This window comes from Paramormyrops kingsleyae, chromosome 8, assembly GCF_048594095.1.
Source record: "Paramormyrops kingsleyae isolate MSU_618 chromosome 8, PKINGS_0.4, whole genome shotgun sequence".
Lineage (NCBI taxonomy): Eukaryota > Metazoa > Chordata > Actinopteri > Osteoglossiformes > Mormyridae > Paramormyrops > Paramormyrops kingsleyae.
In genome coordinates this window covers 18,106,888-18,125,445 of record NC_132804.1, presented here as the reverse complement: position 1 = coordinate 18,125,445, position 18,558 = coordinate 18,106,888, and the positions used below count along the sequence as shown (strand labels likewise).

The following is an 18,558-nucleotide window of genomic DNA, read 5'->3' as shown; positions in this document are numbered from 1 at the left end:
GGCTAAATAAATGATTTATTGTACAAAAGGAAAAGGCTGAACAAGCAACAAAATAGAAAAAATACAGGTACACAACCATCATACTAACACATGGAATGAATTTTATCTGCACAACATGGAAGGAATCAAAGGAATAAAGGGGAAGAAACAGAAGCGGAAAACCTGTCTGAGCTTTGAATATTGTGGGTTCTATTTACACAGATGTTACTTATCTCATATATATGAAAACACTCTCATACATACAATTATACATTTAAACAAGTGTCAAAATATGCAGTTTTATGAATGACATTACCAGTGTTTATAAATGATCCTGGGTACAACATGTTGTTGCATTTAGTAATATTTTAAGGTATTAAGTTCAGTAGTCCTTTCAGAATAATCTTTCATTGTATTGTCCTTTTCCTTTATGAACCTGAGAGCAAAATGACCCATTTATTTGACTGAAATTTTGAATAAAACCACTTGTGAATGGCCACAGCAGAACACATTCACACACAATTGAAACTTTACTCAAATTTATTGGGGCAAGGATTGAGAATTATTTTGTGAGGTAGATATTAATAAAATGTATTTTTATTATATTTTTGTCAAACAATGTTTAGCCCATAATTTGTTTCAGATAAATGTCTACAGCCCTTTTTCCGTGTAGTGGGTCAGCAATCAGCATTTGACACTTTTTCCTTGAGTTACATCACACATCATACCCCCACTTTGGCTGACAACACCTGTGTTGTATGTGATGTGTATGTGATGTGTATGTGATGATCAAGACGTGTTCCTTCCCTTCATCGCTGCAACTCACACTCATGTGAAAAAAAATCAAGTAGGCATTTTTCTATTATTCTGTATTCCTCAGTTCAGATATGTGACTTGAGCATAAGTGTAAGTCCACAACAAGAATCCATCTAACGGACCTGTTCATCCAAGCATTTGCATCTTCAGGTGTTGCAGTTGGTATGTTTTGCAATTAAAATTATGGGGAAATATCAGGTTTCCGCTTCAGATGAATGGGAGAAAGGTATGACAGTAACAAAAGAGGAAATGTACTCACTAGATTTTCCACACTGTGTGTTGTCAGAAGCTTTGACAGTTTCTTTTTCTTCACTTAAAATCCATAGTAAAGATCTTGTAACTCAATCAGGTCAAACACAAAACAACACAACTCCTCATATCTTTAACTTCCCATAGTGCAAAATTTATTGTTGGAAAGGTAGAGTGCCTAGAGAGGACTTTATTCCCCAAGAGATTTTTTTAATATATATATATGTCTAAAGGCTCTTCCTTTATCCAACAGCATAGTGCTTTCGTTTCCAACAAGGGATGTCTCCGTTCAGACATCCGGGAGACAGACTTCTGCTTTTTAATCTTAAGTTTTTCAAGCAATTCCAATATTCACCATACCTTATGGGCCAGGACTTTAAAATGTTTTTCAATATATTTTTTTCTCAATAAAAATCACTGTGAAATTATATTCATATCAACATTATTGACAGTATTTCCAATTTAATCCAAAATTAAATAACTCTCTCCCTTTACTTATGAGTATAGCAATCATGTTTTTCTGCCAAATATTATTGATATATAAGATTCCCTGCACCACTGCCAGTTTTTTACTCTTGAAACGTAGTATGACATTATTTTAAAAGGTTTCTGTTATTGTTTTGGGACAGTAGTTCTGCTAGAAGAGAGACTATGGACATGCATTAAATGTCTTGCAGTCAGAGGGGCAATATTTCAATTAACACAGTGAGGCTGGCTAATCCACTGGACGTGGGGCAGGGAAAAATGTAAATCAGTACTATTTGCATGCCCATATATATCCTGAACAATTAAAATATATAAAAGTATTTTGTATATTCTCTGAAACTTTGGAGGAAACTCCACCACTACGTTTTATGTGCTCAGATTGCCTCTTATGTTACTCATCCACACGCTACATTCCAACACTTCTATGTGAACACCCCTCCAGTTCCCAGCAGTTTGAATCTAGCACCTTAAAATCTTTAAACCTAATTTTTAACTAGTTATTTTAATAGTATTTAGCCTAACAAACAGATCGAAAGTATGCCTATAACCATTTTTGTTTAGAAGCCCTTCAATAAATCATGATTTATTTTATAAATGCATTAGCTGGACCCTTGTCCAAACAGAGTGCAATTGGGGCAATGGTATGGTAATTAAAGCGCTTCATTACTAGAACGTAGAGCACAGGACTTGGCTGATCATGGCTTCTGTAGGTGCCTGCTTGTTTGGACTAGCATGATATGGATTAATGACCGGTTACCCCCAAAATCCATAGCCAACACTGTCATAATAAGCAAATAGCAAAATACGGTAAACATGACTTCATCTTCAGGTATATTCTGAGTTTGGAATGAGTTTTAGATATTTTTTCAATACTTATTAGTGCCACTGCCCCTCTATTTGGGGAAATTCAGCTATGGCTGATTTATTTAAACTGATAAAGGGTTTCTTCAGCTACTGTTGTATACTGAAAGAAGCCACACTGACCACCCTTTCCTATTGACTTTTAAAGGTAGTGAAATAAATTTTTCTTTCTTTCTTCTTCTTTTTTGTCTTTTACAAGATTACAAGTAAAAGGAGATCAAAGTAGCAGTGAAAGGGTACTTGGATTCCCAAGAATTTCACACTGAGGTGTAACCTGCATCACATTGGGGGGGGGGGAGAGCAGAAGAACTGTCTTTGAATCTTTTGAACCCTTAAGTTTCTGTAAATATAGTAATTAAATGTGTTTTAAAGCAATTAAAGGTCGAAAGAAGCATCAAAGAAGTCTAGACTAGCTTTGTGTGGTTTACGAAATTATTCTGAAACATTTTGGAAAACTTCTTAAAATATTTGAGTGCCTTATCTTTTTCTCACTTCATATATATTGAATAGTTCACAGATTTCACACACAATCACGCTGTGTGGCCCCTTTCTACAGAAAAAAACATTATTTCTGCATGACATATATGCATTGAAGATTAAAATGCATGAAACCCACTTAATATTTTGGGATATATGTGGTCTCATTACCAGAGGCAGGGCCAAGGATGTCACAAGATATGCTTGAGAACCTGATAATTCGTCTGAATGAAAACCCTCAGAAATCTACAAACACCAAACAAACGATGATGTAGCTTTGTTTTCCAGCTGCTCCAAGACGCTCCCTTTGCAGTCTTCGGTAAATTTATCTAACAAGTCCCGCCTTTACTTTTTATTTTGCCCTTCTTATTTTTCCAGTTTAACTAAAACAACTATCTAAAACAATCTTCCTTTGCTTTATTTGTACTTAGCATCTCTTTCTGAGGCACATGGGGACAGGGAGGTGGGCGCGTCCATTGGAGGCTTGGGGTGGAGCAAGAATAACGTTTGGTGTTCAGGAGAGCTCAGTCATGTTAGGTTGAGGGTATTTGATAGAGTCTAAGAACAACCACAACGGTCCACCACCATTCCAGGGATCTTGCCATGGATAATCTGTTGCTTGTCATTAAAGTAGAGCATGTTGATGGGTGACATCTTTGTAGGAGTGCAGCAAGGGCCAGCCGAACCACGGGGATTAGCGTGTTGCACCAAGTGGGTGTGTGGATACTTCTGCATAAACATATACTCGCACTGACCTGAACAGTAGTTGGCTTTGTACCTTTTGGGTGCAATGATCCAGTCCCAGCCAAAGGCTTCAAAATCTACTGTCAATGGGTAGCGACAGCAGCGGGACTCCGTAGAGTGCTCATCACAGTCCAAACCCAGGTTCCTTCGTGATCGCTTGGTTGTCTCCAGTACTTTCACCTCCAGGAACGGCTGCTGGAAATCAAGGGAAGAGGGAACAGGGAATGACGAGAGTCTGTTTAGAGATGTTGACGTCTTACGATATACAATAAATCATGTCTTTCCATCACCTTTGTCCTAGCTTAACTGTTTAATTTTTTAAGCTACCTTTAAATTTTCTTTGGTTTCAGCTTCACTTAATCAAACTTAGCATCACCTGCACTTATTGCCGACTTAGCACAGCACAGTATTTATGCTCGTCTGCAATAAGAAATGTGATGCTGAAGTAAAATATTATAATGCCTTTATACATGTCAGAAGGGTTGCCGAAATAAATGGTGTCAGTATTTTTTAAATAAAGTTGAAAATTTGACATTCATTTTTATCACTTATCTACATTTTTGGTGAGTTGGTTAGCGTTTATATGCCCTTCTATCCTGCCATTTGAAAACTGTTTCATTCTGTGTTAAAAGTTTAGTTCAAGAAAATTCAAAATAAATACGAATCATTGTATTTGACAGCCAAAGCCATTTTGACATTATTAGTGTGACTTAAGCCAAGGTATGCAGCTAGTTAATATTTCTATTAGCTACACATTCATTCTCAGTTGCAAATGGTACTGTACATAAATCAATCATTTCTGTGTGTTTTGATGAGGTGGTATTTGTTTCTAAGAAAGAGACATTGGTAATTTTGTGAGAGATTTCTAGGTCTGCTCATAATTTCAGAGTTGTCTAGAATATACAGCCTGGATAAACATCACAATTTGATCTAGCTGGGTAATTATAAATGTATATAATGGATTGTTTTGACCAAGGAGGATATTTGCGGAAACTCTAAGCCGGACAGATTAAAAATGAAAATTAAAAGGAAAATAAAACTTATTCCCATCTACCATAACCACTAATTCACCACAAGGTAACAGTAAAACTGGAACTTATCCCAGGGAACAAGGGGACATCCAGGACGGGACACCAGTCCATCACAAGGCAAACACAAACACTGTGAGAATATCAGCTAGTCATGTGTTTTAGACTGTAGGAGGATGGACAAACACAGCAGAAACTTTACAGCCCAAGAACTCCAGCCTAATAAATGGGAGGCTTAAGCACTACACACTGAGCCACCGTGCTGCTGTGATTTCACATTCATATCTTAGCTATATTCACATAGTTAGCACATATATATTATATATAGTCTAAGAACTATTTGTACTTAGGTCACAAGAAATGCATACAAACAGACACATCTGAGCTTCAATGACTACTCTAAATGTGTAATTCTACCAACTTGTGAAATACACTAGTGCAGAATTGTGAATGTAAATGTATCTGTGCACCATGTTATATTTTTCTACTAAAAATTTGTCAATTGTAATACAATTGTATGATTTTTGTGTGCGAGTGTGTGTAGGTGCCCTGGGTTGCACTGGCATCCCATCAAGGGTGTCCCCCCCCACATCTTGTGCACTGGACTGCCTGGGAAAGGCTTCAAGTCCCCCCGTGACCCTCACCAAGACAAGCAGTTAGAAGATGGATGTAGGAAGCACAACTATATGCTTCCAAGTGATTAACATAATTATAATTGCGTGCAGCAGACTACATTAACCTTTTAAGAGAAGTACTTTACGTTGGAGGTTGCTAGTTAGTTTTCCGTTATTTTGCCCCCAGACCTCTTTTTTTCAATCAGTTGTGTAAGATTTGTGATGTGAAAGCTCGTGGTAAAGATTGTTTCATATCTCACGTCACCACCTAGTGGAAGACTGCAATGTGATTGTAATTCTGTTCAGACATACCAGTTACCATTGTTTCAGTGAAGTGGTATGATAGCACCTATTCAAGTTAAAAAAAACTACCTTTAATTATCAGTTTTAATATGACAACACCTTCTTTTCTATCCATGTAGTTCCTGGAAGAGGATCTATGATCCTAGAGTCAATAGTAGGCAAATATTGACTTAGGATCCAGTAAATTGAAAATAATGTAAGGGCACAACTATATATTTAAAATTAAATATATATTTAATGTATAAATATATATTTAAATGCACAAAGAACTTTATATTCTACAATGTGTTAGGGAATTTAATGGGACTTTGCTAATATGCTGATAAAATAAATTGTTTTGTGAATTTAAATAAACCCGTTCCTGATGTGTCATATTTGCATATGTCTTTTAATATACATTTATTAGCTGATATGAACAAATATTTAATAGTCAATCTGGATTTCTTTCATGCAGGTTTTAGGATAGTAAGAGATTACCCTAAAATTCTAATATTACAAAAAATCTTCTTCATACTTTCGTCTTTAAAATAGCAAATGACAAATGCATGTATTCTTTCAAGGCTGTGTTTACATGCTAGTCTATGGACTCAGATGGTATCAATGGAATTGAACACCTACTGAAGGCTTCGCAGAATTCTGACCTTTTGAGCACACTTTAGACTTCTCTAACTTTGACTCTTCTATTAGGGCCCAGAGGTTTTTTTTCCACAGCACGTTACACCAGCTTAGTAATGCTCTTATAAGCAAATAAGACTAATGGTCAATAGGGTCAATTCAAGTCACACTGAGCTTAGGTTTCTTTGATGAGAGAAAATCCAAGGAGTAGCAGGGAATTTTACTTCTTTGATTTTTTTGTAAATTTGTTGCTGGGTTTCTGGTCTTTTCTCCCATGTTTGAAAAATACAGGCAGCTGCTGTGTGCTGCAGGGATTGTGTGGCTGTGCCGAGCGGATAAGGTAACTTCCCCGTGGAGCTCTAACGTCAAACCGTACATCATCATGTGCCACTTGTGAAAATATCCATCAGATATGAAAATGCTCTGGCAAATCAGGAATATATAACTTAAGTAAAGTTATACAATGTGTTTAAGATTAATACTGTGACAAATACATGACAATGTAAAGAAGTTATAAACACCTAAAAATAACAACAGGACTAAGAAACCACACATAAGCCATCTTTCTGTGGAAAGAATGCATACAGATTTTGTCTTTCAATACACCATATAGCTTTAACGGTTATAGGCCTAGTTAAAATAGGATTAATGATATTTTAAATAGGTTTCTATCTAGCTTTTGGTTAATCAACTATTTGTATAGGAGGAAAAAAGACAAGGCAGAAGAGGAAGGGACTGGATTTATGATAGTCAGATGTCTAAGGAACAGGTCTGAGGGTCCTTACCAGCCCTTCTTCACCGGGTCTCAGAGAGGTGACGGCCAGATCATTGCCACTTTCGTCAAAAGCATTGATGTCGACGCCCCAGTTAGTGTGTGGCTGCTTAAACCAGTTCTGCAGGACATGCTTGAAGTCAATACTCTGCCAGTGGCCGACCCGGGAATTCAGCTCAATCTTGAGAGAGCGGATTCGGATGTGGCGGCTGCCTTGCTCTGTAACAGGTTTCAGCCTCAGGATCTGCAGGTAGACGGTGGAGGTCTGCTGAAGTGGTCGTAGATACACCCACAACTGAGCCTTGAGAACCTTGGTGAACATAAGCTTGGGGCTGAACTTGAAGAAGCAACAGCTTGGTTTTCCATCCACCTGCACCAATGGTTCCGCTGTTGAAGATAAATGGCAGTTAAGCGCAATGGTGCAAAAACATTGAACATTATTAATTCAATATTAACTCAACCTCAAAGTTTGAGCTTTATTGTGCAAACAAGTTTGAAAATGTCTATAAAATCTTTCTATTTTTCCTCAGTGGACAGCTTCAATTTTTTATCAATGTATTTCAAAACAATATCAATAAAGACATTCTATTTCATAGCATGATCAGATTTTAAATTTTCCTTAAGATTATTTGTAGCACCTATAGTAGTCTATATTATTTCTTTAGTGATGTTTTAAAAATGTTACATATTTTAATTACTAGATGATGATTTGCACAGCTTGCATGTCCTTAATCATTTCTAAATATGGATATTTTAAATGTAGTGAAATCCCTTTGTCAATAGTTAAAAAGCAATGCTCCTTCTGGAACTGTAAACATTTTCTTTTTGGCTCATGAATACCCTATAAAATGTATGACATCATCACAATACCTGTCCCAAGATTCTAAGGTATATTTAAAATTGTAATACATCTAATTACACTAAACTAAAATCCTTATTTTGTTATGTAAGAAGACCATTAGAATAATAGTTATAAAATCTTGCTCAAAGGAAGCATTGTCAATCTCTTCTAAATCTGAGGTTGCCATGACAATCTGTCAAGGCTTCCTGGGTCAAAATGTCACTTTGGCATCTCGGCCTAGTTAAGAAATAGGGTCAAGGGTCAAAACTGTCAGTTCTTTACATCCCCAGGGGTGCTGGGGGGTCAGTCCTAATAGCCAAATTGAGTTTGAAGGTCAAGGTCGACTAGGTATTCAGTTATATGGCGATGTTAATACAGGTTTCTTTTCACAAGAGCACGCTACGTATTTTTAAAATGTAAACTTCTCACAATTCTCACCTGGATCTATCTAATGAGAAAGAGGAACAAGTTCCAATTCAGTCTATCAAAAACATTTTGATAAAGCTTATTTATTACATAAAAGGGAACTTACACAATATGTAGTGCACTGAGAAGAAGAAACCATCCTAAGAACGTAAATCAAACTTAGCAGGAAATGACTGATACTGCATTCTTGTTTTCCAGAATCAAAAATGCACTAGATTAATTTTTGGTTAGAAGTACAACAATATAATGTTTACAAATCACAATTTAAATCCTTTGAAATAAATTCAATTATGTATATCAATGCATAATTTGTAAAACAAGATGGGAATAAAAATACTAATAAATGTTTATCATACTGTGGATAGGCCACAAATATACTGAGCATCAAAATAACATCAAATCTGTACAACTACCAGTATTCCCAGCGTATTGCTATACTCATTTTCCTTTGTTTGCCAATAGTTTTATCAAAAATGGCTGATAATTACACCCATTTGTATAGCTAGTCCCCCACCCTAGCAGTGATGATACATATACAATCCTATAAAAACAATTATAAGGTGTATGTTTTTATTTTATATGCCCTTGGGACTTAACCTAGCAACATTCAGGTTACAAATCCATGTACTTCACCGCCATATTGGGCAGTACAGGGATTCATCTACCCCTAGCCCAGTCCCAAGCTGGGGTATTAGCAGAGGTTTTGCTTAGAGCACCACCTTCTGGTGCACTGTTTTCAGAGCTTATGACAACCTCTCTCAATGGCAAGTTTATTTCTTCAAATATATATATGGCTCACTATATACAGGATCTAGCACCAGTAAGACGTAAAGTGTGGGGCCGACTGGACCTCAAAACACTTGCCTAAGGTCTAATATATCCATTACCTTTCCAGTTTTTTGCTAGTAGGTGCAGTAACCATTAAGACTGACTTGCCTTTGAAACAAGGTGGGATGTTTCTTACATCATCGTGGGACAGGTTTTACCACATAGGGTTTATTAGGCAGCATAAGTATTCATTCACAAACACTGAACCAATTAAATCCTTCCAGACTGTCTTAAGGGTCATTACATCTGTCCATTAGCTGCTTAATAGTTTTCTAAAAGCCAGATTGAATGCCAAGCAGGAAATATGCAGCAAAGCTTTTAGTAAAATCTCCAAAAAGTAAAAGATCAATATTTTCTGATAATATTAATTTATAATTATGCTGGTTTCCTTTCATATTCATTTCTTTTTAGTGGACGTGATTCCAGCCTGTGTATTTACTAAAGAGGCCCAAAGCATGGTCACCCTTATTTCTGATTACTGTGCATAATGGTAGATACAACACCTGAAATTCTGAGTGTGAATGGAAACCAACATGCGCTGTGACAGTGCATCAGAATTTATGTAACTATAGAAGCTCCAGGCCTTTCTTAAGCTGGCTGTGGCATAAGGAATACAGACTAAGAAACTAGACAGCTATGTGTTAAAGGTCTACAAGGGATTTATCCTGAAGCTGCTTGTGTGACATTAATCTGTAGTGACAGACAGTGCAATTTGTGTATGGTAAGCTTAATCAACACCCTAATCGTAGCTGGCAACTCCTACAAATCTTAATTGCATCCTCTCAGTAACACATATTTCGTAGGTTCTGCCTGGACACTTAAAGAGTCAACTGAATGATCAAATAGCGTTTTTTCCCCCCCAAACCAGCACTGAAAGGCAACACAAAGCATTGCATGTTATCTTTTGTTTGTCCTTCTTAGTAAAATGTTTTAATTATAAAAAACAGACTCAAGGTAGGGCTGTCATTGTAATGTTCATGTTTAAGTTTGCGTTTCTTCTTCAGTGTTCCGTCATCATGCTGAGTTCAATGGCCTTGTGCCTTCAGTAAGGCAGGCAGAGGAAAGGAACAGTGAGCCAACTGACTTTGAATAGACTGCAAAAAGAAACCGGTCACCTATTGTTAATGTCCGAAACGATACTGCATAATGGAATAAGCAAAAGGGGATTCTATTTGCATATATATCTATATTTTCTTTTCTTAATGGGAAATGCAAATGTGCCATTTTGTGGAAAGTGTGCATTTGGGAGCACCAGTGTTGGATAAATGTGGCTCTAGGGTATCCCCCTGCACCTCAGCAAATTAATCATTGTGACACGTTCATGACCCCTCTAATAAGACAGGGGGCACAGTGCACCCCCCCAACCATCCCATCCCACCCCAGTCCAACTCCCTCTTTGTTTCTCTCTCTGTCCCATGGGGAATGGAGAGAGAGTGAGGGAGGCAGGGATTGGAGAGGGGGGTAGCTAGAGATGGGGAGTGTGATGTTAGACCCCCTTATTCAGATTGTCCCCTGGGACGCTGCCAGGCACAAGACTCCTATTAGGGCTCCGTAGAGGAGCCCCCAAGGAGCCACAAAAGATATCTCCTAATACCCCTTGTTCCAACTGAGTGAGCCCTCGGTTCTGCCAGATAAAGAGACACACACGCACATATGCACATGGACACAGGGCCCCAACGCAGTCTCCCAGGACGAGGGACAGGGGCTTAGAATCAAAACCATTGAAAGGGAGACATGCACAGTCCACAAAGAGGCAGATTCAAGATGCTGAACTGGACAGCTGGACCCGCGTCCTTTTATGTGTGACGTGATTCAGATTCTCCAAGATGTCTGCACATTTAGTATGTGTATTTGAAAACACTCCATGAGCAACGTAAAGTAAAACCTTTCAAATAACTCCTTCATACCAAACATTTAGTCTCTAATGGTTCCTCACCGTTCGAAACGCTTTTGCAGAAGTCATGGCTTTTCCTCTGATGATGCCAATGCCCACGACCAAACAACTAAAAGATGCATTTTTTGCCTCTTTGTGCTTAAATGACCAGGTTTAGGAACTGAATATTTCTTGTACGCTTTTGTTCTTTACTGAAGTGGTAATCATTCCTGTCCTTGTTAATAAAGGTTTACAGCATTTCATCCTAGATCACTAAAGTATATTCATTGCACGCCACCACGCAGTCCAGTGCTTTCTGAAGTGAACTCAGTATGTGAGATGCTGCATTTGGTACAATACCTCCTCTGTGTAAGCATGACAATGCGATGCTCTGTGTTAAAGGTATCTCTCACCTCCCTCTCTCTCTACCCCACTCTTCATACTTCCAGCCTTTCCAGGAGGGGGAGGAAGCCAAGGGGGCTCAGTAGGTATTGATACACCCTCCCTGTCTCTGCTGTGAATCACGGTGCGAGCTAGGCCTCTCGATTTGTTGTTAAGGGGCTATTGAGCTGAAAGACAATGTCAACATTTTGTAAGACAAAAACTCACACTGGCAAACTAAGACACTTTATGCTCATTTTATTACAACATGTGTGTGACTGATGCTGATTGACTGAAAGAGAGTTTCTCATCATCTCCTGAGTAACAGATATTTATATCCTCTATCATATTTTTGACATTTCTGAATACAGTTAATTCCTTACCGCAAATGATGATTCAACAAAACACTGAATATTACATATAACCACATTATAAAAATGTCAAGTAATATTTGGTTATTAAACTTTGTATTAGATTTGAAATGGCAATAAAAATAGACACAAATATGTTTCGTTAATTTTCCAAGATCTGATTTCTATTTTATCCATTTCCAGTACTGCCCCATTTATTTTAAAATTAAAAGCATAGCACTGATTTTTTTTCTACACATTTTTAATTTATTATGAACATTTTTAAAGCTCCAGATCACTTCTTAATTAAGTAATAATTTCCTATGTTAGTCATACATAACATCTGTTTTGCATTTTTAAGTACACCTATAAAATGCTCAATGATTACTCTCCCTGGAGAAAAGAACGAGGCTCCTTGTTGCTCCCAGTGGACTGTTGCATTAGCATGTTACTTAACACTGTAGACCGGATGGTAGCGTCTTAAACTTGCTTCAAAGCCAGTATGAAGTGTGCTAACTGACAAGTGCATTCAAGCATTTAACAGCAGAACAACTACTGTGGATCCAAGGTGCAATAATTAGGAATACTGAACGAGTGGAAAACCCTTTCCAAGGGGGCATTATTTTAATCAACCTTTGCTAAAAGAATCCTGCAGCACCTATATTGAAAAAAAAACAAACATTTGAGCATTATTAACTTGTGCTGTCTGCTCTTAATGTTTTTACTGGAAAGAGGTGTAATTTATGTTTGTATATTTCTTTGACTGGAAAAACGTCTATCAGGCATCAGCAATAGCAATAACAATTATTACCCTGAGAAAAGGACTTTATGGGAGAGAGACGTGGAATCGTGGGAATGGGGAACACGACGCGGAAGGGGTGAGATTCCTGAAGTCACTGGTGAAATTTTGTCCAGGCTATTAATGGACTTTGGTCCCTTTGAAATTTTATTAGCCATAAAATTGACAGCATGTTGTGCTATTTCTACTGCCTGCGCTTTTTAAAGGTTTTATTTCTTTTTAAACAAGCCCCCAAACAGTCAGCACACAAGTTTATGTTTATTCTCTAATAGTCAGAAATAACTGGAAACGGACAGAGCAGGTGTCACCATCAAAAGCCTCCCCAAGGAATGTATAAATATATAAAAACCTCAGAGGCTCGTCAACCTAGCATGAATGCGGAGTCCTGCTCTTAGGAGAGCCGGACTTGTGCTCTCCCGTCTTTTTAGCGCTCTCCTCTTAATGTTTATGGTTCCTGCACTTTCAGGAAATGACCCTTTTATAGGGTCAACACTATAAAAGACTTGTGTTTTCTGTTTTTTTTTTTTTTTTTTTTTTTTTTTTTTTAGTGGGAGTGGTTGGTGGATGAGTGTGGGGGGGTAGTGCTGTTTAATCTACTACCGTTTCTCCTTTTCTGCCAAAGAAAGAGACCTGATGAGGTTAATTGGCTCCTCGTCCAATATATCACATTGCTGTGAACCCTGTGACCCTTTTTGTCAATAGGGGGATTTTTCTCCAGTGTGTGTGGGTGTATGTATATGGTGATGGTGGAAGGCTGTGAGACTCCTTGCATTCCACTTTACCATCACTCCCCATTTCAAAATCGAGGGAAATACATTATTGTCTCATTCTTGAATCCTGAATTCCTAAAGCACTAGTCACAACTTCAGCGTCAGTATATTTCAAATCCCAGGTTATCCCCGTGGATGAAAATGCTGAGAAACACACTGCAAACTTATAACTTTACATCTAGTATCAGTCATGCAAGAAGAGCTTAAAAATTCCTTGTTGGTGTGAGATATGACCTGTAATTCATAATGCCCAGTGCTGAGAGGATGTGCGTGTAGAATGTCAATATGTCCTTAAATATGAATGACTGACGAGAGTCATATTTAAATAACACTTTTGTACAACAGCAAATTTGTAGCTTCTTTCAAGGACTGGATTTTCATTCCTCTAACTAAAACAGGCCATTATATATCTCTTTATCCAGACATAGCTTTTGGGATATTCACGATTTACAGCTGTGGATCAGCCTCAGTAATAAATTAATGATAATCTGAGATAAAATTGCACCAAACTGTGTGAGCGTTCAGTGATTTTGGGCTATGCTCCTCGAGTAGGTTACAGTGGTCGGATGTATTATGAATAGATGCTCGATTCCAGGTGTGTGCTAATGTGCTACAATTACCATAAGCTGCCAATTACTGAAATCCAGAAGGGGAAATGACAAATTATCAGCAAACGTTTTCAAATGTACAAAGTTCTGGCTGTTAAAGAAAGGGCATTGATGAGAGAGGAAGGCCTGGTTTTAACGCATGGACAAGTGACAAATGAGGGCCTTGCAGGGTCACCACCTCACCAGGGCCAACGCATAAGTTCCAAAACACTTGGCCTGCCTCCTATGGAACACCCATAAAAGGGCAATTTGTACAGGACCCAGCAACAAACACAACTCAAACTCATACATGCACATTTTAGATATTTTATTATATTATAATGAATCCATTTTTCATAGTCAAAATATGCATTATATGAATTTTTGTAATGAATGTGAAGTACTGTACTATGCAATATTACATAAATGTAATTATATTATAGATCAGTTCATTTTCATGAAATGTGACCAAATGCTACCCGTATATAATGTGACTGGTGGCTTTGACCTGCATCCTGAGCCCACGAGAGTATTTAAAGGCATTGTCAGAGGGGAAGGAGTGGGGATCATGCAGAGTAGTCATGCTGGATTGGCCTGCTGCTGCTTTTGATGGTCTTTAACTGAGGACCAGAAACGCAGAATTCTCCTGTGGGATCCATTACTGTGCCACAGGCGAGAATGCTGTCTCCCGTTCCCAGAAACTGCTACTGAATCACTGTGGTGCGTGTGTGCATGTGTCAAGGCAAGAATGAGGGGGATTAGTGTTGCAAAATATGGAGGTGTGATATTCAGTCACATATGTTTCCTTATATAACATCATGCTAACATTATTCCAAATAGGAATCCTTGTAATGAGTTTGGGCTGAAGGCGAATATACAAATTGATCAACACATATTATAGGGGGCTACTTTCAAACACTTTTCAATTAATTTATCTATACCAGTAGACGGTCACCAGCGTGATGAAGACAGAATTTCAGGCAGGCAGAAACCTACATGTAAAGGAACAGTAAAATACTGTAGAGGAAGACCACAGCTGAGCAGCTTTCGAACATGAAATGCACCTAACAAAGGATAGGACTGAAATGCACACAGAAGCAGGTCAACCTTCCGCATTTCAGACAAGCGGAAACAGCTGAAGGCGGCAGCTATGGCCCTGAGATCATCACACACATGAACGGAATGGTCACGCCAAGCAAAACTGCCCTGGACTGGAAGAAATTATAAGAATGAGACCCAAGGAATCCTAGTCTGCACCCACCATTTAAGTCCCAAAATCCTAGTGTTTTAATGAAGAGCTGTTTAAAACTTTTTCATTGATTATCATATTTATTGAAAAATGAAAAGGGCATGTTTTACCTTTATACAAATTAAAACATTACTTAAAATACTCTTAAGGACTCTTATATGCAAGGGATATCTGCCAAGCTAATTTCAATGTTGACTGCAATAATCAGAAATGTGTCTACAAAAATGTACATTTCAACAATAATCTATACTCATTAGCCACCAAGAACTCAGGTTGTATCCAATAGGAAAATTACCTTCATTCACTTTGACAGCCAAGACCACAGGTGAATGATTGTATTGCTTATCCATTTTCATAACATAGGTAAAATTTACTGAATTCAGCATAGGATTTAAAGGGTAATGGTTCCTTATATTGAATGATCACTGATTGTTATTTCCTGCTGTCAAGTTAGATTGGCCGTCACAAATACGTAAAAGGAAATAAAATATGAGGAGTATATTTATTTATAAATAATCATTCAATAGCAACCTCGAGCTTACTCAAAATTATGTACAACACCGAATACTGGAGCGTTCTTTTTACAGTTATGACTGTTTATGCCAGCAGAATAATACCCCCCCCCCCCCCCCCCCCCACCCCTGTAGCAATGAACAGTCATCTGTAAACGAGATGTAGCCTAAGGGTGTCATGAAATCTCACAAGGCAGTGGAACCGGCGCAAGTTCATTATGCATTTGAGAACCGGCACGACGTGGACTGTGTAACAATCGACGAAGAGGTTAGTTAAGGGAACACAAACCTACCTTTGTTCACTCTTGGAAAAAAACGGATTATTTGCTCGGCTTTTCGTCCGCCTTGTGCAGAATACATTACGTGTGTAAATGTTGTTGAACCCCAGCGATTCTCTGCTGAAAGGTCACACACTCCCCTCGACCCCAACTGTTTCTCGGGCTTTGTGTCCTCAATGAAAAAAACGAGCTCTGCCTATAAACTTCGCATTTAAAAAGGCAAGTGCTGTCGAGAGGGACTGCTGCATGAGGAAACAATGGCAGCTTTTCGGACACACTTTTTCTCAGTGCGCGGAACAGCAGGGGATCCGGTTAGAGCCCGCTTATAAAGCGCTGATCGAACACAGCTGTCGGCTCTACTAACATTTCTAAAAAATATATATCAGATACATAGTGTTGCAGCGCCGCAACTGTTTTTAAACCGGTAAATGACCAGGGAGCTTTATATGATATGTTCCTTCTATATTCAAACACCTGTTTCTGTATTTATAATGTAATTATATAACCGTTTTCGACTTTAAAATTAAGATATGCCAATATAAAGATCGTGTAAAACATAGCAGGAAAATGTACACTACAAATAATTACTGCGATGAATTGAATAAACGACAGAGGCTCAGTGCTGAATTACTGATATTGATTTATGAACTCGTTACCCATGTTGACACTGGTTCACTATTCAAAATGCGACTGTCCTAATTAGTGACAGTTTTTAAAACTAATCGGAAACCTTTATAAGCTTCAAATTGTCGAACTTCCGTCACCGACTAGTAAATTAAAAGGGATGGAAGACAAAGGTGTATCCTGTTTTAAAGCTAATACGGAGTTTATGGTTAGCCTTCAAAAAACGATTCGGGCGTTTGTATAAGAGCGGTTTATGAATAGGGACCATTGATTGATGTTAGTGCGGGTGAAACTGTCTGAAAAGTAGCTATCTGGTATTGATACGATAGATCTTACAACAGATATTAAAGACCAACGAGCGCTCACTGTCAAAGGAAAGACAATATTTGGGCTGTGGACAAATTGTCAGTATTCACTAAAGCAGAGGAGAGCTTTTCTCTCTCTGCCTAGAGCCTCGTAGAGCATCCTTCATACACCGAACTACATGTCACAACGTCAGTCGGCCACAGCAGCTAAAATCACTTGTAAAGGTATTAATGATACCATTTTGTGCAGCAGAAGCGAAAATATCCTAATAGAACGCAAGTATATATTTTTAATAAGTAACGTTTGTCGGGAATGTCTTCTGAGTTTATTTAACTATAATTAATCAATGCAATCATAAAATTGATATACATTGTGCCATATACCTTTAGATGTTGATTAATTGGAATATTGATTTATCAAGTTCACAGTTCACACCGCCCATTCTTATTTTGACAGCCCTAGCAAACAGATGGCTTTGCGGACTGTCATTCATCTTAATAAAAAATTAAAATCATAAATACTATTAAATCCTCCCGACTGAAATCTACGAAGCATTGTTTTCGACAACGCTACATACAAATAACATAAAGTAATTGTTATCAAATTTATGTCCACCAGCTTGCACATAATAAACTATTTAAGTAAGTTACAGTACTCACGCTCCGAAGCCATTGTTATAACCGACTCAGTAGTTGCGTGATACTCATCCTCTTCCATGAATTCATCCTGTGAGGAAGCGTCTCCCTGGAAGTCATGATGGTCCAGGAGCTGCTGCAGCGGCGGCGCTTTAGGGAGCAGCTGGTTCACCACCTCACGGCTTATGTTAGGCGCCTGCTTGAGCCGCAGCTTGCTGAGAATCTGGGATTTGATCGTCTCCAGCCTCAGAACCTTGCTCTGTTCTCGCCAAACGCATGCTGAGCACTCATGCGCACCCGTTTCATCTACCTCTATTAGTGACAAACCGGCTTCTGTGGGTATCTCGCTTGCTGGTGGAAAGAATAGGTGAGGCTCGTCACTCCCGGATAGTCCCAAAGAGATGAGGACCATCAAACACAACAAAAAGTTATATTTAGGCATGATGCTGAATGGCTGGTGTCGGTCTTCCTTTCGTCCTCCCGTTTTCTTCTCCTAATGCCTTGCTCCACCGTATTTATTTTCTCCTCATAAAGATACCGGTGATCTGCGGCAATTCCAGTTTAATTACTTTCATGAATGATGCCTTACGTTTTAGTGCAGAAGTAGATGTTATTAGTACGCGCTCCAGCGTTTATCTCCTCAAATCACTCGAAATCAAATTCTTCAGTCTCAGAATTGGATTGGTTTGTTTTGGTTGTACCAACATGGAATAATGAAATCCACAACGTTCATATATTAAGATGAGTGAATGAAAAGTGTGCAAGCACGTCTAAAAAGGGCCGTTTATATATCACAGCTGCTCAGTGTCGTAATTCGTCTCTATTGGCTGAGGAAGCACAAAAGGCTCTCGGGTCTGTCACCAAGTCAAGAGCGAGAGGGAGGGAGTATATGCGGAGAGACAGAACGAGTTTGCTCGATGTTTTTTATGCATTGCAATATAAAAATGCCATAAACTGATACGCGTTTTCACTCACCATATAGGCAACAAAAAAACGGTACAAATGTATAAAATTGTAAAATATAATAAAATGATTTTACTTGGTAATATAAGACGTTGAATTGTAGTATGTCTACATTTATGGCATCTGGACCAGTGTGTGAGTCTCTTTCAACCTGTTACTTCACCAAGTTTTAAATTGATAAGACAAACCATA

General features: G+C 38.3%; 1 protein-coding gene across 2 annotated transcripts; it reads right to left on the bottom strand.

Annotated features, from left to right (window-relative positions):
• Positions 1-3: 3 nt before the first annotated feature.
• Positions 4-18,176, bottom strand: gdf11 (growth differentiation factor 11). Of its 2 annotated transcripts, none has more exons than XM_023832972.2 (3): positions 17,428-18,176; positions 6,958-7,331; positions 4-3,804 (listed from the first exon to the last, which is right to left on the bottom strand). In XM_023832972.2, exons 1-3 carry the CDS (start codon positions 17,843-17,845, stop codon positions 3,427-3,429), a joined length of 1,170 nt encoding a protein of 389 aa, XP_023688740.1. In that variant the 5' UTR covers positions 17,846-18,176; the 3' UTR covers positions 4-3,426. The 2 variants fall into 2 exon arrangements, with proteins under 2 accessions (XP_023688740.1, XP_023688731.1); XM_023832963.2 differs by having other exon boundaries at positions 5-3,807.
• Between the last annotated feature and the right edge of the window lie 382 nt (positions 18,177-18,558).